The 25,981-nt window shown below is 37.7% G+C and overlaps 1 protein-coding gene across 2 annotated transcripts in view; it reads left to right on the top strand.

Moving 5' to 3' along the window:
* Window positions 1–25,981, top strand: part of OLFM3 (olfactomedin 3) — a gene marked incomplete at both ends in the record, with an annotated part of 58,942 nt that overhangs the window by 17,039 nt on the left and 15,922 nt on the right. The window contains 2 exons of one of the 2 annotated variants that reach the window (XM_080348891.1): window positions 20,775–20,998; window positions 25,539–25,685. In XM_080348891.1, coding sequence (XP_080205017.1) covers window positions 20,870–20,998; window positions 25,539–25,685 — 276 coding nt within the window. Of the gene's footprint in view, window positions 1–20,774; window positions 20,999–25,538; window positions 25,686–25,981 lie in introns of those variants that run through there. The other variant, XM_080348890.1, reaches the window with a different exon arrangement.

Genomic DNA, 25,981 nt, shown 5'->3' with positions numbered 1-25,981 from the left:
GAACAATGCCTATATTATAAATGGTAAATGGAAGACATATCATCCTTATTGGATAAAATACAAAATCAATCTCAAATGAACAGACTGGTACAATAATAGCTGGTGATGAGAAGAAGGATGGCACTAACAGGGAATCGCAGAATGTGCTAAATAGTGGGCACAGCGTGAAAAATGCACTAGTTACTCAAGAAGTGGAAAGAATGGGCTTAGGGAAGGGAAGACAGGAAACGCCAATGATATGACGCAAGATCAAAATCAATAATTCTACTGGGAATACCCTGGAAACACTGAAAATGGAAAGAACTGAAAAAACATGATAATGTCTTGAGGACTATTTTGCCTTTCATAAAGGTACTGACCTATTAACAAATGAGCATATTAAAAATCAGACTAACAGTACCAAAGTAGATTGTGACTGGAATATATTTCATTAAAAAGTACTCCGCTGTTTGCCTAAAGCAAGCCCTACGGCTATACCTCCCTCTGCCTTCCACCAAGGACAAAACCAAGAGATCTCCAAAGAAAACGCAATGGCCACAGCAGCAAAGCCAGGTTCATTTCTCACATGCGACATCAATCAGTTGTGAGTCAGAACATTACCACACCTGTGACCGGGTCAGCAGGCATATACCCATCAAAGATTATCTCTTACTGGACAAGTACGTCAGTGCAAACTGCCTATGAAGAAAATGAGAATGAAAAAGATTAAATGATTCAATATTTTTCTTTCCTAATGCACTGTCCTCTGTAGACAGGAAAGAAATCAACAACAAAATCTTCCACAAATAGTCATTCTAATTATTAAACAAATGTACACAAAAATTGTTTGTACTCCTTTTCTAGCAAGCAAAATTGCTGACAGAGCCTTAGGTGAATACTGTAATATATTTTTGAGTATGAGCTTATAATTTGTACTTGCATTTGTGCAGGATAACAAATTTTGTCTGCTCATTTAAGAAATACCAATATATTTTAAGGCTTATCAACTCAAAAGGAGCTCCAATTTTAGCATCCTGGTTTGTGAATTATTCATAGAATAGCTACATGCCAGGAGCTATTTATAGAAATGTTGCTGAAAATAGTCCTCTGCCTTTAGACAGGTTCTAGTAAATATGAAGCTAATTTTGTTAGTTGTTTAGATCAAATTATCTGCTTAGTCCTATTACTGAGGATACAGTGCAGTCTATTTTTAAGTATGTGATGGAGCTCTCAGCACTTCTCAGAAGAGCAGGACAGAGCCCAGCACATTCCACTGATGCATTTTTTTTTTCCCAGTTCTTCATACTCAGATTCAGTTCCTACTGCTCTTTATAACAAAAGCACCCAGAGTTAAGTAATGCTAACAAAAGCAATATCTGTTTTCCTGAGTACTGGCAAGAAGAAATATATGCTTCTGTTGTACTTTCTAGAAAGTAATTCCACAAAATTATGAAAAATTAGGGAAAGTATGCAAAGGATCTCTGACTTATTGTATAGACCCAAAGAAAAAACGGGAAGAAAAGCGCTCAGTCATTGAAGCTTTAGAGAAGAATATTAAGTACTATACAATGGCAGGGAAGAGTGAAAGACTGAGAGGTGATTGATTTTCTTTCAACCTATGCCTGAGAAACATGTCAGCAAGCAAACAAAGCCAGGAGTAAGCTACTATATATTTGAAACAGAATCCTACACAAAGTGCTTTACAGCTATTCCCAGGTTTTATCATTCTTTAGCGAGCCATCAGTTTCAAGTAGTGTGGAACAAAAAAAGCCCTTTCCTACTAGTTTTATAGTTTCTTGCAAGATCATTTACTAGATTTTGAAGTAATTTATTTATATCTCAAAATAATGAGCACAATAACATAAATGCATCTTAAAGGATAAGGGAAAAAATTACATGCTTGAATTTTTAAATAATTTTTCAGGTTTATTTGTTTATTTGTATTTTCAGTTGTATTTGTTTTTCCTACTACAAACATACAGATCTTTGCAAGAGGGGTCTATATAAATAGATCAACGGATACACATGAAGTCATTAGTTGAGATCATGAATGAAAATATCAATACTATTGTAAGGTGAGATCACATTTTCTATGCTGCTACGAAGACAGGAAATAGCAATTCTAACTCAGTATTCTCTCACATTGTGTTAAGACTTAAGCAAATATTACTGGGATACTCCACTAAGATTTAAATAAAACTAGTACCATCCATACTTATGATAGAATCATAGAATCATTTCGGTTGGAAGAGACCTTTCAGGACCATTGAGTCCAACCATAACCTAACCTAACTCTAGCACTAAACCATGTCCCTAAGAAGCTCATCTAAACACCTTTTAAACACCTCCAGGGATGGTGACTCCACCACTTCCCTGGGCAGCCTGTTCCAATCCCTGACAACCCTTTCCGTGAAGAATTTTTTCCTAACATCCAATCTAAACCTCCCCTGGTGCAACTTGAGGCCATTTCCTCTTGTCATATCACTTGCTACTTAGGAGAAGTATTCTTTCACTTTGTTCCTTTTCAAGACCATTTTTGGTCTTAGATTTTCAATAGCGTAGATACACATACAACTTCAAAGTTGTGAGTTTTTTCAGAAACCCATGTTCTTAAATTCAGACAAGTATTTACACTGGAAATAGCTGTCCTGTCAGGATTCAAAAATAAGTACATATGACTAATGTCACTAGTCAGAAATTAACCATATAAACTGGAATGCTGGATGGTCTCAGAGACAGATTTTTAACAAAACTTCAAGGCAAGGGTTCAGGTGGATGGATACCATAGCTTTTGCCAAAGACACCAGAGGACATCAGTCTGGAATCAGGTACTTTGTGGTTAGACAGTGAAACCACATCATATTTTCTCTGAACAGTCCACCCAGCTCTTAGAGTTGTTTTTCTGACAGGGAATAGATACCGTATACAACTCCAGAAGGTGCTTTCAGAACTTCATGAGACCTAATAGCCCTTGGGGAACATAAAAAGTAATGTTACTAAAACTCCTCAAGGGAATGTCCCTGTTTTCTTGTCTACCTGGGAAACAGATATAACAAATACATGATTATGAATAGATCCAGTGTGCAGTGTATGGATTTGCTTTCAAGTAAACCTTTCATTGTGTTCCTGGGAACTGCTAAGCCATTCCCTTCTGTTTCTGTCCAGATTTTTTCTTTTGAGGAAATCATACAGTAGGCAGAAAAAAACCCAACAGATAACTTCCATATGAGAAAGAGCAGAGTAAACAAGATTAATGTAATTGTGGTGTTCACAAGGGATTCGTACAGCACAATCTCAGGGCAATAAATTTCCTTATTCTATAGCTAGAAAAAGGATGCGTTGGATTTAAGTTAGTCTGAAGTAAAAGCACAAGGACACCTAGGCCAATGTTTCTACTCAAGGACCAACATAGTTGCAAACAATATCTGCACTGCAGCCAGAAAATAGAGAAGACGACTAAGGACTGACTTATGACCAAAGAACATCAAGAAAGGCAGCTGATCCTAAAAGTTCTGTCTTACAGAACTGGTATACAGTTTTTATTTATTCATGCTGAAGAGTTCTAAAGACATTTTATCAGAAAAAAAATACATTCACACTGCACTCCAAATTATTTCCTTGGGGAAAAGAATTATTTTCTTTTCCTATTTCAGTAGTCTTTTACTGCCTGAGGGAAAAAAGAACAAAAAAGTTGGAAAGTTTCTGCAAGTTTGGATGTCTTAGCTATTTTTGCTCTGGCTTGTCCAAAGATTCATAAGGAAAAAGAAACTTCTAAAACTGAGAACAGTAAAAGCCAGCATATAAGCTGCAGGAAAGTGAGAATGGGAATTAATTTCTTCATTAATACCAGACAAAGTGATTGTACATTAAGGGGACACAGTGGCAGACAACACAACTTGCAACCCAGTAATTATGTTTGGTGAACGATGATATGGAGCATAATCCTTAATCCTTAACGAGTTTAACTGAATAAGAATTTAGGGATCTAGCTCTATGTAACAATTCCTTCACATTATTAATATATTATTTCTTTTACCATGTTTAATGGTGAAATAATATGTTGTCACCTACTGTTTAGTATTTATTGTACATAATCCAGAAACAAAGTGCATTTATGTGATGTTGTCTCACACATGCACATATAATCTCCATATATTGTGAAGTAATATATAGACATGCTACTGAGCCATACAGAAGATATATTTATGTGACATATAGGACATCATTTTTATAACAAACCTGCATCTTAAGGGCTAGATTTCATCATAGGAGTATTCAACTACAATCAACAGACATTACATTTGGTTCTACCTCTATTGCAGTCACTCCATGGTTTTAGGAATTTAACTGTAGTTTCATATCCATGACAAGAACACACACTGTTCATGTTGTATAGGAGGTAACAGGATTTTAGAACTCCTCTTTTTTGGTGGGCTGGACTGAGCAGGTCAAAATAATATAGTGTCCTTAGATTAAAGTTTCTGTCTAAATTGAAGTCATTATTATTATCGAAGAGAAATGAAAAAGCAATTTGAAAGACAGTTAAGTGGAAAAGAGTTCAGTCAGACTTGTTCCAGACTTAAATACTTAATGTCTTTTTGTGAATTAGAATTTGGTTGAACAAAGAACCTGAGCTTGGATAACCCACAATTAACCTATATGAAGTAGTTTTGTGGAGCCCTCTGAGGAGTCCTGTGGCACTTGGGAGGTGGCTGATTAACTGTGCTGCTGGCACAGCCTCCACCTCCATGGAGTTGCCACAGCATCCCCATCAGGAAACCCTCACTGTAAAATTAGTCTACTCTTTACTGACTGAACCTGAAAAGATGAAAGCACAGGAGAATTATTTGCCAAGTGGCACAAATTGTTCTCTTTTCCGTAATGAAAATTGAGTTCCAAACCCTTCAAGTTTTTCCATTGTGTAGCGTACACTTCATTTTCAGATGATCTAAGACCATTCTTCCTCTAAGATTAAGCCTTTGGAAACTATATAGGTCATCTGCCTCCAAATTATGCCCTGGGGATACAATTCTTAATGAGCATTAGAGTGTTTTACTATTACACAAACAGAACAAAGAAAGAATTGTTTCCCCCTTCTCTCCCAAATATGTAAATTATTGCTGTTAAGAAAGTATTTACTATTCTTGTCACACTGGCTCACCTGCAGTGGCAGATATCTTGGGAAGAGAAGAGGCAAGCCTATATATGTTTTTGTATTCCTCTCTGCCCTGAAATTCTGTATGGCTCTCTGTGGGAAGAACAAAAGAACAAGACTCATTCTTCCTTAGTTTCCTCAGCAGTCACACAACTGATTTCACAATATAGTGCCAGGTTTGTAGTGCTTCCAGTGTTTACCAAGATAAGGGAGATAATGCTGTTTGTGTTTTACTTCAAATTAGGAGGTTTCAGGAATGTATACTCCTGTATCAACTGGAGGAGGAAGGGAGTGGTCCAGAGCTCAGTTTGGTTTTCCATGTTTCTTGCTCTTCTCATTATTATTCCATCCCTGTTTACAAAAGGAATAATAGAGAAAAAAATACTTGTAAAGGGACACAGGAGGGACCCTTCCTTTGTTCAGTGTGACATTTCCTTGGCATTTGTTTTATCTCAGTTCAGTAAAATTACATTGCAGCTGTCTAGAAGTGTTATTTAGTCTGTTATGAACTCTGCATGAAGTATTTTGAGATTTGATTTTGTGGAGCCTCCCCTGTTTTAGTAAGTTATTTCTGATGCATATGAGTTACATGAACCCAAGAGCTCCATTAACCTTCACTAAGCCATCTCTGCAGTTCGTAGTCTGAGCTCACATACAAGCACAAGGATACACATGAACCAGTATCCTCCCCCCCAAAAATATTAACAAATGAACTATTAATTTAAGGAGAACCTAAGAGGCACAGCTAGTTTATCTATACTAAGACAGCACAGTTGTGCTGTTTAACCGGGTTGAGTAGACCAGAGCCTGGTGCTGAGTTCTGTGTCTTAGTTTCTTGGCAGCTGTATCGGAAGAGCTCGCTTTCTGTCACTCTGCTGCCCCCTAAGAACATAGCTCATTTTAGCGGTATTTGGGGGATTCCCCCTCAGCAGAAAGCAGTGACTTTCTCTCCATTTCCCAGAAAAGTTTCTCAGAGTAATTATTTTTCAACTGACAGGGTGTTACTCTATTAAAACAATCTCAGCCATTCCCAGTGGTACATCCTCCCTCCTACAGCACTGTACAGGGTCTGGGTCTGAATATGTGGCTGTTGCTGTCCTCTGGAAGTGCCTCCTCTTCTGCACATGTGAGACGCATTTGCCTGGAAAGGTTTACCTCAGTGTTCCTATTTCAGAAATCCACTAAAACACAATATCTCTCAAGTCAAGGATACTTCATCATGTAACATTGCAAATACCAATGGATTAATTGGTGGAAATGATGACACGTTTTTAGAAATTAATATTATATTTTACAAAACTCTTCAAAAAGTTGCAGAACAGTTTCCTCAATTCTAACTCTTCAATTCCTGTGAGTAACCAGTAATTTATATATAACTTCAAGAGCAGAGGCAGAACCCATATTCTCACTCCTGTGCACAGGATATCCACAAATCTGTATCCTGAGCAGGAAAAAAATAAGTGCTGAAATAATAGTGATTCCATAAGAGGTTCTCTTTCATCATTTCATTGATGAAATAGTCAACTTGTAGCTGGAAATTCTCTCAACTTGTTGATTGGAATGGAAGATGCTGATCCTGAAGGTCTCTTCCAACTGAAATGATTCTATGATTCTGTGTTTCGCTGGGTACTAGTCATGGGAATTTTTATTCATAAGTACTTTTGTGTATCAGTAAATCAGACTTGGGTAGTGTGATTAATGAATGTATGGAATAAAAACCCATCAAAAAGCACCACTGTATATGAGATTTTTTTAGTGATATGTGCCCACTCCTTTACCATTAGCAAAGAACTCAGAAGAAACAGTAGCACACCAGTCTTTTTCCTTTACAACTGTATCTCATGCATCAGCCTGGCATTTTGGCTGCAATTTCCTAAAGATTACAGGTTCACTTTTCATGAACCACTGACACATATCCAGTACAAGATCAGATGACGAGGGCTAACATGACCATAAGTCACTTGCAGTACTGCAGCTCTGGTGTTGCCAAGAGAACCTCCCCATCGTAACATCAGTCAGAGCTGCCTGAAGGCTGTGATGCCAGCAAGTGACCTCACCCCAGAGGTCCAGGAAGACAGTGAGCAAGGGAGTCACATAACCCAGAGATCTCTTCATGCCAACACGTCCTTCCTCAGCCAGCACAGGACAGCCAGAGAGCCCCAAAGCATCCTCACAGAAACCAGGAAGAGTCTGTTTTTTGAATTGTGTCAGCCTTAGTTCTTATGCTTTTGTTTCACTCTCCCTGTGAAAAAGCTCAATTTTCAGCTGCAGTAGTTTTCTTTTCATAGATTGTTAGCATACTGCCTAGTAAGAACGCAATACTAGATAGACTGAGGAAAAATCTTATTTAAAAGGGTGACTATAGAATAAGGAATAAAGAATATTACCTCGTTCTGCTTTCCATAATTACGTTCCAGACTGTGTGCCCAAACACACACTGACTCTCTAGTTTCTTTACATTGACTGCCCCTAGTATAAGACAGATAGAATTATCCATTACATCTCAGGTTATTCTGATACTGCAAATATTTTCTTGTGTTGTAATCTGTTATTTTTATTTGTATAATTGTATTTTCCTTCTTCCCTCCTTTCTCATTTAATCTTGTAAGTAGTAGACTATGTAGTATTTTTGCTTTTTTTCCCCTTCTACAATGGATTGCAGACAACTGTTTGCCAACCCAGAAGACTTAAGTTACAGTATGAATATAGACTCTGAATTGCCTGTGATTCTTCATGATTACTAAAGACTAACTTTATGTAGTAACATAACTATCTGTATAGAATGCTGGAAGGCTTTTATCCTAATGGTTACATTTATAATGCATGAAACAATATACCATGTTATAGCTACAGTGCAGTTTATATGCCTTTGGCAGAAGTAACTGCTTTAACTAATACGGAATTTATCACCTGTCCTTCAACTTCTGACAAACCCCGTTGTCCTTCAGGGGTGCTTTTCTTTCCCAAGATACTGATATTCCCCCAACTGTCAGCCCTTTCAGTTTCTATTCTATTTTTAAAGGGTCTGTATGGTCATCTCAGGCACATTATTTTCTCCAGATTGTCTCAGTGACAGTAATATGTATTATTATCTTATCTACAGGTATCTAATATTTAAAATTTTAATTCTTTCACATATAGACTGTAGGACCAATTTTCTCTCTTTTCTATTTCATAAGTTCCTGGAGAATTGTTTTGTCTAATGGAGCGGTACTTGCATTTTGTGCTCTGAAACAATGTTGTTTCCAATTCATTACATGAGGAGAAATGAGGAATCTTGTGAAGTACCGCATTAGACTATGAAGTCAGAATGTCTGCACTGCTAAACCAGATTGGTCTTTGGGGAAATTGCATCTTTTCACCTGACTAAGAAGCTATTATAATCACATTCTTTTGACTGCCAAGAAAGCTGCACTAGAGACTCCATTTGCTCCCTCCTTAATGCATCTGACTTCTAATACCTCACTCTTGAGTCAGAGCAAGAGATTTTACTATTCTTGTGCACCCCCTGATTCCCAGCCTTCATTCCACTAGATTCTAGTAGTACCCTTGCCAAGTTCAGGACAATGTAAACTCGCAGCAACGCAGGAACAACATCTTCTGAACTAAACACCAGTTCCTCCAAGGCCCAATGTGCAAAGAGGAAGAGAAAAAACAATAAATGGCATCTATATCTAGATAGTATTTGTCACCTTTATAGACTCAACCTTAGCTTTCCAGCTTTATCTCTAGAGCACAAAGCAACTAAGGTAAAAGCTGAAGTTTCTCATCTTGTATGTAAACCAGTCTTTCCCCATCTCCTCCACTCTGCCTCCTTTCTCTGACGTGTTCAGGGCAGAACTGCCTATGATCCCACATTTCAGGTTTGAGAGAAGTACTCCATTCAAGGCTGCAGGAGTCCAACATACTTTCTTCTGTACTCGTGATCAAGCCACTGTTATTTTAAACCACCTGCAGCAGTTTGTCTGGACCTTCTCTTTACTTCCATTTAATTTCCTGTTTGTTTCAAGTTAGTGATATATATTGAGAAAGGACAGCATCACACAAGTGAGCTCATTTATATATGATATCTTGTTATGTTTTGAAATAAATATTTACAAATGTAATATATTCTGTTTGTCTCTGGGACTGATGACCAGCTCAAGGGATTTATAGCCATGATATTTCCCATACATCTGGGAATTCACAGCAGGAATGAAGGGAATACTGCTTGGGATATTGCTTTGTCTTTTGCTATCTGTTCTAAACATACTGCACAGTCCAAAGTTTATTTATAAGCAATTAATTGTACCCTCAAGGAACTAGGACGGCTTGGTAGCAAATTTAAGTCTACAGACTGATACCTCAGTTCCTTAATAGAGGGACCCTCAAGCTACAACTCCTAGGAAAGTATTTGACCCTGCAAGGAAAGATGGAAAATCTGGAGCCAGATTAGAGAAATTCTCTGAAAAGATACCCAGATTTAGGAATGTGATTCTGAAATCAATTGTTCTAAACCCAGAAAGCAAACTGTAGCACAGAAGACTAATACATGTTATGGGAGTGTTCTACATTCATGTATGCACATAAGCCAAGGTTTTAGGAAGAGGTCATACCACTTATCAAAACAACTGATAGAGTTATAGAAAATGGTTTGCTAAAGGAAAAATCTGACAATTTGTATCACTTAAGAACCTATAGTCATGAGTTCTGAAGAATTAAAAACACACAAGAACTGCAGACAGCATCTTCTGTACAGCTCAAACGTGTATCTCGACAATAAACACACATGAAAGACTGCCACCAGCAGAACATTTGGTTAGATTTCAGGATGAAACAAGATTGCTCGAATGTCCCCAGATAAGTGTGTTTTTGTAGTCTGCTTTTCCAGGCTCTGGATCATTCTCATAGGCCATTTTGCTTTTAGAGTATAGCTGTACCTACTAACCTGTTAAACAGCAAAGCAAGTTGCTTTGTTTTGGTTTGGTTTTTTCAATTCTCTATCAATTTTTCAAAAGAACTAAAGTGTTTAAGCTGGTATTTATTCTAAACCTTTTGAAATGGGAATTTGTTGTTCATCCCAAAATATCCATTCATGTTACTAATAAACCATTGAATTTATGTACAGTGACTTGATTGACAAGTTTTCTGTAGATCAAAAAGTCATGTGCAACCTAGGGACTTCTCTCTTTAACATATTACCAATTGATTAAAAGGAAGCATTCCAAAATATTTATTATTGTATCAAAGTCATTTAACAAGATCTCCAGTGCTAAGTTTAATATTTTAAATTCATAAGAATATTTTTATTTCATCATACTATAGATGAAAAAAATGCATGTCAATAACTATGTCTACTGCATTTCCCCTTAACTCATGAAATGACTCATCTGTATCTCTAGTACACTGAACAATGAATTGAAAGTCTTACAGTCCAGAGCAGAGCATAACGTGAGCAAAGGCAATCTATCCAAACCAAAAGAACTGTGATATACCTCTTGTGCAAATCATGCAAGTCATGCTTTGCCTTTAAACTGATTTTGATTATTTGCCTATAATAAGGAAAAAACATTTGCAAACTGACCGTCATTTAATTAAGTTACTGCAGAGCTAAAATTCAGCACTTTATTTTAAAACTCCACTTAAATTCTTCCAGGAAAATGTGGTATAAATTCAAGCTGGGTTTTACTGAAGTGCCCTTCAGGAAATGGCTGGTATTATCTCTAAAACATGTATGTGGTAGTAAAAGAAAAAGTGCTCTCATTGGAGATAATTTAGAAAAGTATTATTAAGAGTCTTCAGCCTCAAGCAGTCATTGCTTGCATCAGATTTAAGATCTGCAGAAGTCTGTTTCCTGAACAGTGTAAAATATGCAAGAATCTGCAACAAGCTAATTATTGGTTCATTTGGTTTTATTTCTATTGACAAAGCCAATGTCTTTAAAATCACCTCTATCCATTAGGCAAGTTTTTGTGTTATTACTGACTGTGCACTGCTGAAGTTGTGCGTTAATATTTCTACATTCCTTGCTGCTTTGACTGCAAGAAAGCTTATGAACACAGGCAGCAGGCATTTCCTATGGCAACCATGTTTTCAAGCTAAAGAAGGTATTTTCACCTTTTTTTTCCACATTATATGCTACATTAAAGAAAAAAAAAAGGCACCTAATTTTTGCAAATAGCCCTATGGCATCTCATCTGACCTGAAATAAGACAAATATTCTCACTAAGCACTGGCTGAGCTGGGTTCCATCTGGAATCACCTTTCTCCTTACTTGTAACAGACTGTGTTATGTTCAGAAGAACAAAGGAATCAAACAATTATTTGCTAGTCCATCAAAACGAAAAAGTCAATAAAAAAGAAGTAGATGTGAAATAGTTTCTTCAGCTTCCCACTTTTGACCTCTGCAATATTTTCTTCAGCATCTTCCTATTGTCTGTCTCTTTTTATAGAGATTTTAAATCATATTATTCTAGTTATCAATTTAAAACTTATTTCCAAGGCTAACAATAATGGAACTTATTGCTATTTAATTGCCTTAACACTACTAGCACTTTCACAAATTGGCTAAGATGTATCCCATTTTTTTCCAGTTTCATGTTAATAGTTTTTACTGTTATAGTTTAACGTTATGGTGTTTTAAAAGTCAATGTGTAGAAGCTAATATCTGAACCTTGGGTAGGAATACACCAATGCAAGACAAAAACCCAGACCAGAATTTTTGCTTGGCTGGGACAGATGGCTGTAAAATACAGAAAAGGACTGGCCAGGTCTGATTATTTCTGCATTATGCTGCTTAAGCAGCAGAACGGCGAGTCACAGCCCTTAATAGGATGAGCACTTTGCCTGCAACTTGCAGGCAATTTTATTAGTCTTCAAACAATAAAAGGAAAGCTATGATAATTTATTACATTTCAAATACTAACGATTTTAAGCCTACCAGCAATCATCAACATCCCTATATTTAGAAGTGCCTGAAAACAATATGTATTCCATTGTGTTCTTTAATCATTTTTGTATGAGACATTTTGGAAGTATCAATTTATTCAAATATTGCTAGAAAACATAACACTAATATGCTTTACCCAGCTCAGGATAAAAGGTAGAAAATACAATTGCAGCTATGGTATAGCCAGACCTTTCACTTCTGAGGCACTATCTCTACTGTTCTCAAGATGGATTAAGATGAGAAAAAAGCAGCCAGATTTTTTTTCACATGGACTTTGCTGGAAATATTAAATACTTCATAATTTTCTTCCCCAATCTACCTTTGAAAATGTAAACTCTACTTATTTACAGCATTTCCTACCTCTCTCTTGCTACCAAGATGCAGAAAAAGACAGTTTCACCCCTCTAAGCAAGAAGTCACATACAGCACACATTGTATCCCTGATATAATGCACAGCATCTGGGCAACAACCCCAGGTTCCAGTATAAGTTGGGGAACAACCTGTTAGAGAGCAATGTAGGGGAAAGGGACCTGGGGGTCCTGGTGGACAGCAGGATGACCATGAGCCAGCAAAGGATATTTAAATATGAACAACAATGAAACATGACAACCAATGATAGGACAAGGAGCAGTGGGTACAAACTGGAACATAGGGGGTTCCACTTAAATATGAGAAGAAACTTCTCCACAGTGAGGGTGACAGACACTGGAACAGGCTGCCCAGGGGGGTTGTGGAGTCTCCTACTCTGGAGACATTCAAAACCCACTTGGTCACATTCCTGTGTAGCCTCATCTGGGTGTTCCTGCTCTGGCAGGGGGATTGGACGGGATGATCTTTTGAGGTCCCTTCCAGTCCCTGACATTCTGTGATTCTGTGAAAATACTTTCCCATTCTTAAAGAAGTTCACCTTTAGCTCCAGCAAAAGTGACAACATAATTTCAACAGTTTTCCTCTGTTGAAAACCAAAATATCAATATTCTCAGTTACTTTCCAGTGTATGAAGGACCAATATATGAATGGTTTGGATGCAAGAGGACTCTATTTCTGGATCTTGAACACTATATTATATACTATATGACTTAGGTTTGGTTTTTTTTTTTTCCTTTTAAATTACAGAAAAGTGCATGCCACATAGTCTAGAACTTAAGCTTTCATGAAACCCAGATAAGCAAGGTGTGGCTGCGCCAGAGCAGGCCACAGTGGGGCTGTCACTGCCCCCGGCTCGGTGGCGATGCTGCGCTCCAGGCACCCCAGGACATGGTCAACCCTTTTAGCTGCCAGTTATGGTCTGTCACAAAAATGAATTTAAACTTCTCCCCAGGCATTCAAGTTCCAACAGGCCTGGGATGAGTTTGTAGGTGTTTTTTAAATGGTTGGTTTGGGACTGTAAACACCTTTTGGGAGCTCTAGCACAAGTTGTGTGTCCAAAGTCCTTTTTTTGCCCCTGTGCAAAGAGTTCCTTCACTTTCTGTATTACTGTTAGTCAAGCTGCAGAAACTAATTACAAGATTTAGTAAAAATCTTTTCTTAAATTTCTCTGTCGTTTGCTAATGAGTTAGCTCAATCTCCCTGTGAAATTAATATCAAATCTCGAAAGTTATGTAAATGCCATCATTAAGCAAAATTTTAGCCCTTTTTTATTAATTAGATCTAAAAGCTTATGTAAGACTTCACCAGCTTGGCCTATGAATTTTACTCTTCGCAATCATAATGCTAAGCAGTCCTTTAAAGACTCACTGACTTTGTGATTCTTAATTAGTGAATTCCCCCTAACTCAAGGTAGAAAGAAAAATGTCTGTATTGAACTTGTTGTGGACAGAAACCTTTTTCTCTGGAAATCTTTGCTTCTAAGCTAGTCATCAATGCCCACTCTTCACACATTTCATGTTTTTCACCTATGAAACAACAGCCATCTCTACAGTTTTTAATTTTGAAATTGTAAACAGAGGATTATGACTGCACACAAGGATTAAGTGCTAGAGATGGTACGAAATAGCCTTAAACCACTGAAAAGTCATTTTAAAAATATAGGTTACAGACTGCATGGTGAGTATCAGTAAACAGAAAGCTTCAGAGGGGGTATCTCCTGAGTCTTCATCATTTATGCTCCTCGGCTGTCAGCCCACTTGAACCCTGCAAAACTACAAAATTCCAGTCATCTAAGTTGGGAATGACCTTGTTTCCATTGGTCATAAAATGCAACTACAAAAGAACCAGCGTAACGTAACATGACATCTACCCAGTTACTTTTTACAATACTTTGCATTTGGGAGCTCAGATGTGAGCCTTTTGTATAGGTAGGTCACTGATCGGTTTGATGCCAGAACTGTTCGCTGTATGGTGAGAGCTTTGTTCTCTTCCCCTGCCGCAGCCTGAACTATCGGCCATTCCACTGCTCGGCTGCCAAGCAGCACAAAGCCCGGCCACTTTCCACTGTCTCAACTGCTGCAACCATGTTCTATAACAGCTGTAGAAATCACTCATTATTAGTCCAAGACCACAGCTTTCTAACTCAGAGAATAAGATTTAATTCTACATCTATCTCACCGTTTACATTGGCTCACAATTTTCTTTGCCCAATTTTACAAGGACTTCCAATGTGTATCACTCGTTTCAAATGAGAAGAACATGGCCTCTCCTGAGTTACTAGCCATTGCATACATGGATTTTTCTGAGCATTACGCTGATATTAAGAATATTGAAACTCTCAAAAGTGCTACACCAATCACACCTAAACAAACTGCTGGTAGAAATGGAGGAAGGACAGTCAGAATACAAATTACTGCTTTATAAACAATGTGGGTATCTGTGGTTGTCCAACACTCATGCTGAGTCTGGGATCCTGGAAAACCATAAGCTGTCTGAACTACAGTAGCTATTTTGTTTAATAGCTGTCCCATGCATAAGTACTAAATTTGTAAAAAGGTGGTTCGGATTGTCTGTCTTCTAGGTGTCTTCCTTTTGTTCTATTCAAGAGCAAATAGGCAGCAATCACCAATACCTCACCACTAAGTATGTCTCAGTACTTACAGCTCCATTTTTTCCTGTCTTCCCCCCTACAGGTTTCTTTTCCTTTCTCCTATTACTTCTACAATGCTACTTCAAAATTTTCATGTTCAAACAAGCTTTTATGATCTCACTTCTCACCCATATGCAGAAATCTCAATTGTCCATATCAAAACTTACAAAATTGGCACTACGTCGTTTGAGGAAAATGGCAGCCAACATTAAAGTACATTTTATTGAGTGGTTTGTTTACTTGTACAAGCCAGTGTTACTACATGAGAGGTAAAAGCACTGATCAGGGACACATCTGTGTTTTTTTCATACTTATATTTAGTTTTGTTCTCTGCTGTGCATTACAGAAGTGCATTTCTCACAGTAATATCTTCAGACAACAGCATCGATTCAATAAATTTCTCTTTTCGCTCACTAGGGGCCAGGAACAGAACCCTGGACCTTAAATATAACACCCAAATTTCTCACCCATGACAAGCTCCAGCTCCCATTAGCGTCACGGCCCCAGAGAGTGCACCCCCATGGCTCAGGGGGTGCGCCCCGCTCAGCACCCTAGGCAGCACACGCTGAGTCAGGAAATCTCAGTAAGAAGAAAAACCACAGGGTAAAGGGCAAGCTACATAACAATCAGCATTTGGATCCTTTAAAGTGATATATGTTTTGAAACTTTTATTTCTGCTCTGTAAAACAGAAAATTTAAAAGGCAGCTAGAAAAAGAATACGTTGTAATTTCAATGAGGTCTATGATACACCTGGTATTATTTTTCTGCAAGTAATACAATTTTGATACACTTCCAAATAAATATCTTTAGTTCTTCTCAGCATTACTGAAATCAGAAACTTTCAGGATTGTGACAGCCTTACAAAATAACACGTGTTTGCTTTCTATACCCTTATTTAAACATAAAATCATTTTATTGCACCTTTGATCTCAGATCATTCTTTGTGGCATATCCATAGACTATTTCCTGTTTAACGAAATGCAGCCATCTCCGAGGTGAAACACACCACCTATTTAATCACATTCAAAGCTCTATACAGCATTTAGAACAGATTATGGAATTCACTGATTTTCATGGCTCAAGCACTTCTCTAGGATTATATATGATCTAACTTCATGGTGAATTTCAGCTTTTAGACATCTTAGAAGAACCAAGTTTCTTTTTAAATTTATCCACAATGCAAGCCAGCTCACCTGCCCTCAACAGAAGAGTATGTATTTTTAGGACGGGATTAAGACAAAATTACATATGGTTAAAAACCTTCAGCATGAGGATTACTCCAGGAGGAATAAATCCTTACATCCAGTCCCTACAGTTTTCAAAAGAACATTGAGGCTGCAGTTCTGCGTGATGCTTCCAGAGCCAGGGCCAGCCAGCACTGCACCCTGCCAGCCTGGGGATGTCCATGGCAAGAGCAGGGATGCCATGACCCTCCAGGTACATGCAGAATCCCAACCTCTGCTGAAGGGAAAAGGACTCTGCACAATCTTTAGTCATCCTCTATTAAATAGATATCTCTTTACATTTTAGAAAAGAAGCTTTGTGAGTATGCATGGAAAACCTTCATCACTCAGAGAATTAAAGAGGATAGAACAGAAAAGAATGATTTTTCCAAACTCTTTTTCTCCCATTAGGTCTATCGTCATATCACACGTTTGAGGGAAAAGCTTATGAGGTTTTGCTGAGTATCTGATATAAATGTTACTGAAAATGAAAATGGCAGGAAATCAACTGAAAGGATTTTTTGTTTTCATTTCAGTTAGTCCTCCCCTGCCCATTTTTTCCCTCAGCTGCTTCAATTAAACACAAACTTTCATAAAGCACATTGCCCAGTCTGTTTCTGGTTTCAGGCAATTCTGGTCATGAACTAAGCCCACTGTAGACACACTGCTTTGTTACTCTGTACACTTGGGAACTGCTAACAGCAGAACACAAGATAATAGGTGGGAAAAAAAAGCATGAAAATGCTCTCTAAGAACAAAATCTTCCTTCATTCAAAGGAAGCTCCCTGAAGCCTGAAAAACGAGCAAGGGACAGCTAAGACCACTTCCAAAAGAATGTCACAGCATTGGTACAGAAGCACGTGATGGACAACAGACTCCAGTAATCCCTTGCTCAGTACTGCTGTCAGTGGAGCTGCCTGACTCCAGAATGTCACCAAGGATACACACATGAGGACATTCTCTAGAAAGCATACACACCTCTCAAACTGCTCTTACAAAGAACCTGGATATTAGTACTCACAAGTAACACTGCAAAGCCAGAGGGTTTTGTTGAACAGAAACATCAAGTTAGATGAAGAAGCTGATGTTTTCTCAGTGTTTCTAAATTCTGAGAACTGGAATTGAACTGAAAGGGCAACGATGTACTTGCTCAGTCCACCAGAGCTCTGTGAATTTTAATTGCTATTCAAATTCTAAGAACTTTGCTTTATGCACGCATTAACCTCATGTGAATAAATAATAATGCTCAGGAACATGACTAATGACATAAATTTCTTAAATCAATGTACTACTGAGTCACCGCTAGAACATATCTCATTAAGACAAAGAACTCTGCAGAAGAACAACACTATAACAAGGGAAGCTTTGACTTTTATGCATGAACTAAGTTTCTAAACCTAACCTGTCAAAGTACAAACTTCCTGAGGTTTAAGATTCCTGACTATGCTCTGCTTCAAAGGAGACTATTTAAGACATCTGAGCCATGAGTATGCACTCACTTTGATCTCTATCTGCATAATATGCAAGGTCGTTCGTAGGCAAAAACCTTTATAGCATTTACTCATGAACACGATTTAGAATTTTAAGAAATATTTGGGAATGAGGCTTTTTTTTTTTTAACATACATTAAATAAGCTGACATCAGGGCTAAATGACTGCTGCTGAACTTCACATCTCCTCTTTCTTACAATCACTTTTTCTTTTCCTCCAGTCAGGAGGTAACTGGACATTTTTCATGTATTTATGAGTGTGTGTTCACATATTGCTGACTCTTGGGACATTTGCTTTGTTGGGACTTCTAAGACTGACATTAATTACTCTTATAGTACAGAGAGCATTGTACCTCAATTGTAATAATGTAACATTGGCTGTATTCTCATTTACATTAGACTTTATTTAACCTAAATCAGGATCTCACTCAGAGGCAAGAAGAGCCTCTGACTGCTTCTTATGTCATATGCTGAATAGGACAAGCAGAAGGCCAAGGCCGTAGGACACACCCAGAGGATAAAGCACAGACACCACTGCAAAAGCTGATTTTTGAAACCTAATACTGCTATTGACTCCTTTGGAGTCAACAAAACACCACCAAGTAGAGTCACCGTTGGCTCTCAAAAGGTATCAACAGTGTTAGGAGATTTAACAAGGGTTGTTTTGTGGCTTTGATTACCATATTTTTAGTATCCAAAATGCACTGATGGAGAGGTTTTTTTTATTAAGTACCTGAAAGCAATTCTAGGTGTTGGAAGTAGATGAAGATTATATATTTTTTTTATTATTATTTTTTTTTTTTTTTAAAAAGGGTTTTCAATGACAAATTGCATATTTGGATTGAACACCGGCATTTCTCAAATTTGCAATCCAATAATGATTTCTAGTAAGTATGTTTTTCACAGAAGACAAACTGTGGAACTCCATGACAGTGAATGTTGGGCCTCCTAAAAGTACAGATGAGTTTAAAAAGTTACTTGAGAAATTCATGGAAGGAAGCATCATAAAAGTCTGTTGAACATAAATTTACAACCTCTTGCCCAATAAGTACCACAGTTTGCTGGAAGGTTACACCAAGGAAAGTGTTACTGTATGTTTGTTCTCTTCTTACACTCTGTTCTTAAGCATCCACTGCTGGCCATTGCTAGAGAAAGGAGCTCAATGGATTAAGGAGATTGATCTAGATCCAGTGCAGTGTTTTTTTTACTGGAATACTTTTTTTGGAACTGAGCAAAAAAGGTGTTTTCTTATTCAGACATCAGTGTCATCAACTAACAGTTCATATTTTGAAAGCAATCCAAGTTCTCTAGAGAAAACTGCCCTTGTGTGTTATCTTGTCCCAGAAGTTTTGGTATCAGTTAGATGAAGTATGTGAAATAAGTCAAAACGCATGCAAACAAGTGTATGCATTTAATATGCTACAGGTAAATAAAACTATAACATGCTTAGTATTCAATTATTATTTTTATATTTAGCTCTTTTACTGCAATGTCTATATATGCAGAAAAACTAGCAAAAAGCAGAATCTGTATATTAACAAACTCAGTCTTTCACTGTTTTCAAATGCATCACGCTTCACTGAATTGGGTTTTCTGAGTATTTGAAACATTTCACAGCTCCCCTTACTGTGTAACTCCCAGAAAACATTTAATCAAAGAATTTCCCTCTCTATTCTAATGCTGGAAGACCTCTCGTAAGATTATATAATAGCTCTCAATGTGTTTTTCAGTTTCTTTTTAAACAATTTGCCATGTGTCTTTATTAAACTGCAGAGACTTATTGAAATAATTCTGAATGAATGTTGGAAGAAAAAAGTCTAACCTGAATTTGGAGCATGAGCTCCAAGAATCTGAAAAACTGTTTGCAGGAGTTTAGTAACTTTAACCAATGCATTCATGATCACGCATTCCTATAAAAATGGTTCCCTTTAGTTTCACTACAAATTTCCTTCATACAAACCACCAAAATTCCTTAAGAAAAATATAGTCTTTTGGAATCAAATTCAGAAACAAAGTCCGTAACTGCGTCTGGAATATATACAGTAGTCTATCTCACTGCAAACTTTTAAACAAGTTCTCTCTAAAATAACTGCTGTTAGAAATACCTGCTCAGCATTTCTTTTAAAAATAATTCTGAAAAAGGTAAAATTACCCTAACGGCACAATGATTTCTACACTTCACCCCCCCCAACATTTGCTAAATTTATGAAAAAGATAAATTGCTACTGAACCTACAGGACTAGAGAACAGTAGACTTAACAGCAGATTAGAGCCAAAAGAAGCCTCAAAATGCTACATGAGCACCCCACAAGCTGTCTTCTCTTTCCACCTAAATGGCAATGAAGAAATATCAAGTCTGCCAGCCCTGGATGTAATGCAATAATTCTCAGTATAAAAACTTATAAACTAACAAGAACACTGAGAAATGTGAATCTTTACTGCTTCAGTGTTCTTTTATGAACAATAACTATCTTAACAACAAGCTGTGCAAATTATAAAGTCACTGATGTTTGTAATTTATGTGAGATAAACAGATCAAGGAAGGTTCAGAAAGGTTTCTGGTGTTTTCCTGGGCAGGCTGACAGTTCTCCCCTTTCCCCATCCACTGGCACAAGTGTACAATCATATTTAGAAGGAAACATGAGCATATTTCTACCAAAGCAGTGATGGGAACTGGGGGTTATTTGTGTTTGGGTTTGTGATTGGGCTTCTGCATTTCAGGCAGAACACATACCACTCCACGAGGACCGAACTAATTAAACGCTAATTGACTCTGTAGCACCTATAAAGAGGTAACTCACCCATGCCATCTCCCACTGGAAACTGCAGGGATGATCAGCATAGAAAGGGCTGCTTATTTAGTGGTCAGAGTAAGACAGTCATAAGTATTTGTTAGTAAGAGCAGAAAAACAGAGGGCAAATAAGGATATGAGTGTTTTAAATGGGTGATTAAATGTGGGTAGCTTGATCTCCTCTCCTGCTGTGGATGCTGCGTGCTGCAGTCACGCCTCTCCCTGCCAGCCGGCACCGGGGTGAGCATCCGTCACCATGAAACCTCATTAGCTCCACAGCAATGAGTCCTCCACTGCTGAAGCTTGGTGCTGTTCTTAGTACCATGGCAATGATCTCGAACTGGATGTCCCAAACTCTCCCATCTCTAGTAGGACTAAATACCACCAGAATAATCACTTCAGATACTCTAGTAAGTAGCTCTGATGTGTTGCAAGCCATGTTAATGCTGAAGTAGTATTTAAGTGCCAGCAAAAGCTGTACTTTGTTGCCTCTTTGTAAATCTCTTTTTAAGCTACTAATCTTCCTGTCATCGTTTAATGCATGCTTCTCTTTGGGCATCTTAAAACTGCACATTGGTGAGCATGTTGTGGTCTTACTGTGAAAGGAAAGATTTTTAAATAGTCTCCTTAAATATTTAAGAACAAACACCATCTTGAGTGTGAAATGCTAAAAATAGTACGGCAGTGTAATTTCATTTGTCTAGACTTTTTTCCTATGCTTACTGCTCCAAAAAAATCCATTGCATTATTAAGAAAAAAAATATCTAGCAGTAAGTTTCTTTTTGGCTGAATAACGTTACATGTTAGTTATTCACTACAATATGCAAGTAGTCTGATTCTTTCCTATTTTCCTTTATCAGAGTACAGTTAAGCAAATAAATAGCTGTTAGAAACAAAATAAAATTGCTTCTAGGAGGCTGGGCACCGGAATTTAAGAAAGGCTGATATGGGAATATTACAAATGACACAAATATCACTTTGTATGGTTGATACTCATATACAGCAGCCTCTGTTAATGAAGACCTACAGAGAAGCTGTGATTAACTACTCATGAGAAACCTAAATATTAAAGTAATACCTAATTGGACAAGAGGGAACACTATACTGATATACATAAAGTAAACTAGAACACTGTTTTCCTAAATGTTTAGTAAAACACTCTCTGTATCTTTAACTGCAATCAGTTGTTTACATAATAGTATGTTATGTAAAATCTACATTTAACTACTTGTGCAGTAGTTCACTATGCTCAGAACTGAGCATTTTAGTTGTAACTAAAAATGATACATTTAATCAACATTTAATTAACTGAACATATGCATGCAGGAAATCCGTTACTGAAGAAAATGACTGCACTTATACTTTAAATATTACTACTTTAAAATTAAATATATGATGCTGTAAGAAAGAATTGTGTTATGTTTTAGAGCAGTAAGAAGGTAAGACAAGGAAAAGCTCTATTTTATTTTCCTTAGATGTAACGTGCTCATTCTACTATAGTATGTATTACTAGTTCTTGTGGCAATGTATTATAAGCAATAAAGCTCCCTATCACATTTAAATCCAAGTTTAAAGTTGTAACTGAGTAACTAAAAGACACACACACATATATATTTATTTATACACACACAGACACATATATGTGTTTATATATAGTACCATGCTCAGCTTCCCAGTAGTGTAAACTCTCATGCTTCCCTTAGCTACAGTAGAGTCCTGGTGATATAAATGCCTCCTAAAGATTATTGAAATAGTGCTCTTGGCACTCACTGAGTTGGAAACATATTTTGTGTTTCAAGAGGGGTGGCAGACTGTAAAGCTGGGGAACCAATCATAAAAACCTGATTATGTGAGCTTGGCAACATCTGCCAAGCAAAAATCAAAACAAAACAAAAAAAAACACACACAAAATGAAACAAACAAACAAAAAAACCCCACACTTGAATCATGTGGGGTTCTTTCAGCATTAAACCAAGCACCCTAAATCTGCTACCTTCTTCTAAACTTCATATGTTGGCTGAGAGATTTTATGCCGCAGGTACTCAGCAATACTGAGGCCATCACTGTATTTAACCACCATCAAGAGTTACCCACTGGAAGCTTGTCCAGCAAACAGTGCGGCACGTGCACTTCGCCAGTTCTTCCCTAGCGCATACACAGTTCATGAATTGTCTCTATTGTACCAGGAAAAAAGAACAAAACCTCCCAATTTCCTCCCTTAAGCTGGAAGAATTGTACAAGGATATGGGCTTGGGGAAAGGGTCTCCCCTTTTCAGTTCTGTTCCAGTCCCAGGATCAAAATTGCAAGACAAACTGAAAAATACTGTTTCTATTTAAGCAACCATATTGAGTATATGTACTGCCATCTGCCCTCTCATGAGTAGCAATGGAGGCAGCTGTAACAGTTTTATCAGAATATATAAAAGTGCGAGTAAAAAAATGAATCTTTTGGAGGTAAGTGAAGTAAGTGTGCAGCACAGCACCGTGCCAAGGCAATGATTAATACTGCTCTTTGTACAGACACCTCTGTTTTCCCCAGATTTTCAAGCACTAGCATAATTTATTCTCATTGCTGTTGTCTACTTGTTATTTCTTTTTCCTGTGTGTTTACTAAGGCCTGTCAGCAGTAAGCCTGCATTTGAAGAGTAGATTCAGTGGTTTCTGTAAGGTTTTGATGCCTTGTAGCTCTTTCCCTGCACAGCAGTTTCTGCTTGAGGTGGGGATTAAATGTCAAACTAAAAAAATAACGAGGAAAAGAAAAACGGCAAAGTGTTCCTGCACACATGTGCTTGTTTTTCTTTGTGATCACTCATATTACCCACCCTAATTAATGAAGGAACTCTGATGGCCCAAATACAGGGAACCTCAGAATACCACAATGAACTGCAGCCTAAATAGTAGGAGCACCATGAGAGCGCTTACCTCTGTATGGCCAGCCAACAACCATGCACTCATATTGGGCCTGACAGCCTCTCACTGGGAGAAATATTTTCCCAAATAGCAGTTACTTTTAAAAATCAAGCTGTATGTTAGACACCATAAGAAAATATCTGCTGAGTTAATCAATAAAGTTGTGGGTTTGTTTTTCCTTAGCTAAAGCTGAGAGACACACTCATGACATCACTGGAATACATAAGTACCTCTGATAGCACAGCCTGGGTTACAATGGGTTTACTACAGACTCCGTGTGATCCTCCTACCTCATACATGCTCCACTGTAGAAAACTTACTTGAACGAAGTAAACCCAGTGGCTAACCAATCTAAATGTACTCATATTAAGTATTTCTGTTCTAAAGGAATTACAGTCCCAAGCTCTAGGCTCCTGCACTCTGTTTCCTTGCTCTTGCGTGACAACACTGGGCATAAATTCTACAGAGAATCATGGACTCTACTGGAGTGAACAGAGCTTATACTTTGCAAGGGTTACCAGCCTTGATAGGCTGAACTTTTTCAAGCTTGCAATCTTAGTTGCTGCTCAAAACCAATTTAAATTGTCTCCGCAGATGTGATTTGGGTTAGTTTTTATTGTTCTCCATGTCTTAAATTAGATTCCCTTTGCCCTAGATTAAGGCAAAGAGAACACCATAGAGGCAGTGTAATTTAGCACTCTGGATATGCCTTTCCAGCAAAACCTAAGGCAAGTTCAGCTGTCCCCTTTTTACAGTCATCTACATTATGACACTCTGGTTTTCTTTGCAAACCAGGAGAACAATACAATTTTGAGTTTTCCATTAACTCTGCAGTAGAAGAGGTCACTGCTAGCTTCAATGACTTCTTCAGAAGAATTATTATTGTGAAAAGTCTGTGCTCTTTTCTAACCTCAGTCTGCAGAGATATTGCACCTCTTCTGAGGTGAGGAGCTCTGCAGTTTGCTCTGCACTAAGCCACCACTAAAGCATCAATATCAAAGCCTGCCAGTTTAAAGAATTACTCTCCATGCTGACACTGAGTACATTTTTATAATATAATTAGTAACTGATTCCAACTGCGACCAGACCAAAACTGGCATCCATTAGCATCTGTACTATGAAATTCAGTAGTCACTACTATATTATTAGAAAAGAATAATGTGTAATATTAACTTTAAATTAGAGATTTAAAAGAAAGTAAAATAATTACTTCTTGTGTCCATTAGTTTTAATTCCATCACCTGAATCTTTTCAATCATATAATTATAATATTTTCTCTCATTCTTCTGCTGTGTATTTCTATACGTTCATAGTTGGACTTGATGATCCTGAGGGTCTCTTCCAACCAAAGCGATTCTATGATACATGCCATTAAATAGATAGATACCTACTCTCAGAAGGTATCACACAAACTTTAAATGCAGCACAGTGTTAGCCTGCTCTGCAAGCTATGTAACAGATTAGCAATTTCCAGAATTATTCTGTCCCAGTGAAGGACATGCAATGTCTTAATTGCTCTGTGCCATGCTTGCCATGAGCCCTAGTCGCCTAAGCTAAGCAGAGCCCTGTGAGTACCAGCCTGCAGCGGGGCTCTTCCCTGTGCTGCGTGTGCAGGAGAAGCCAATGCAGAACAGTTTTCCGCATGCTGCGTCTCTGAGAGCAAACCTGCAAACCCACATGCCCAACCACTTCGGAACAAATTCCCAACGTGTGAGTCACATACACTGTGCTGTCTCTTTGGGGTATTACATTTGTTCTTTTCTGCTTTTGTTGTTTCCATTAGTCTAAAGTAAAAGTCATTCAGGCTGAAAGGACGTGTTTGTTCTCTGCTGATGAAAAGCTATACAAAGGTGTGAGAGATGACAAAAATGTGTGAAATGACCAACCTGATTAGTTAAGAGAATAATAAATATTGAGTAGGAGAAACCTCATTGCAAAGGCATACTGCAAAAATAAACAAAAATATTCTGAGGTCGTTGTTTTTCAAACAACAAGAAAATCAGTTCAGCTCCCTTTATTTTTACTATTCTGTTGTTACAGACTCAGATTAGCCCCAAGGAAGGGTGGCAAGTTTACAGTTCAGCCCAGGATCCTGATGGCCGTTGTATTTGCACTGTTGTTGCACCCGAACAAAACCTATGTTCAAGAGATGCCAAAAGCAGGCAACTCAGACAACTGCTAGAGAAGGTAAGTTTTCCCAACAAATTCCTCCTTTTAATCACTAAACTTCCCATGGAAATCCACTCTTTTGCCTCTAAACTTAATACATAATGGAGTACTGAAGAGTTATCTAATAAATATATTTCTTCAGGGTGTATCCCCTACTATATTCTCACCACTGATCATTATTTGTCTATTTTCCTTATATCACACCTTTCCTACCCCAAGCCACTTACCTAGCAAACTCAAGTTGCATCTTCCTTCTCATTCCCTCCTCCAAAAATTCTTATTTACACACAGACAGGACTGATTTTTCTGTGTAA

Source organism: Nesoenas mayeri, assembly GCF_963082525.1.
Source record: "Nesoenas mayeri genome assembly, chromosome: 8".
NCBI classification, from domain to species: Eukaryota; Metazoa; Chordata; class Aves; order Columbiformes; family Columbidae; genus Nesoenas; species Nesoenas mayeri.
This window is presented reverse-complemented; position numbering and strand designations above follow the sequence as displayed.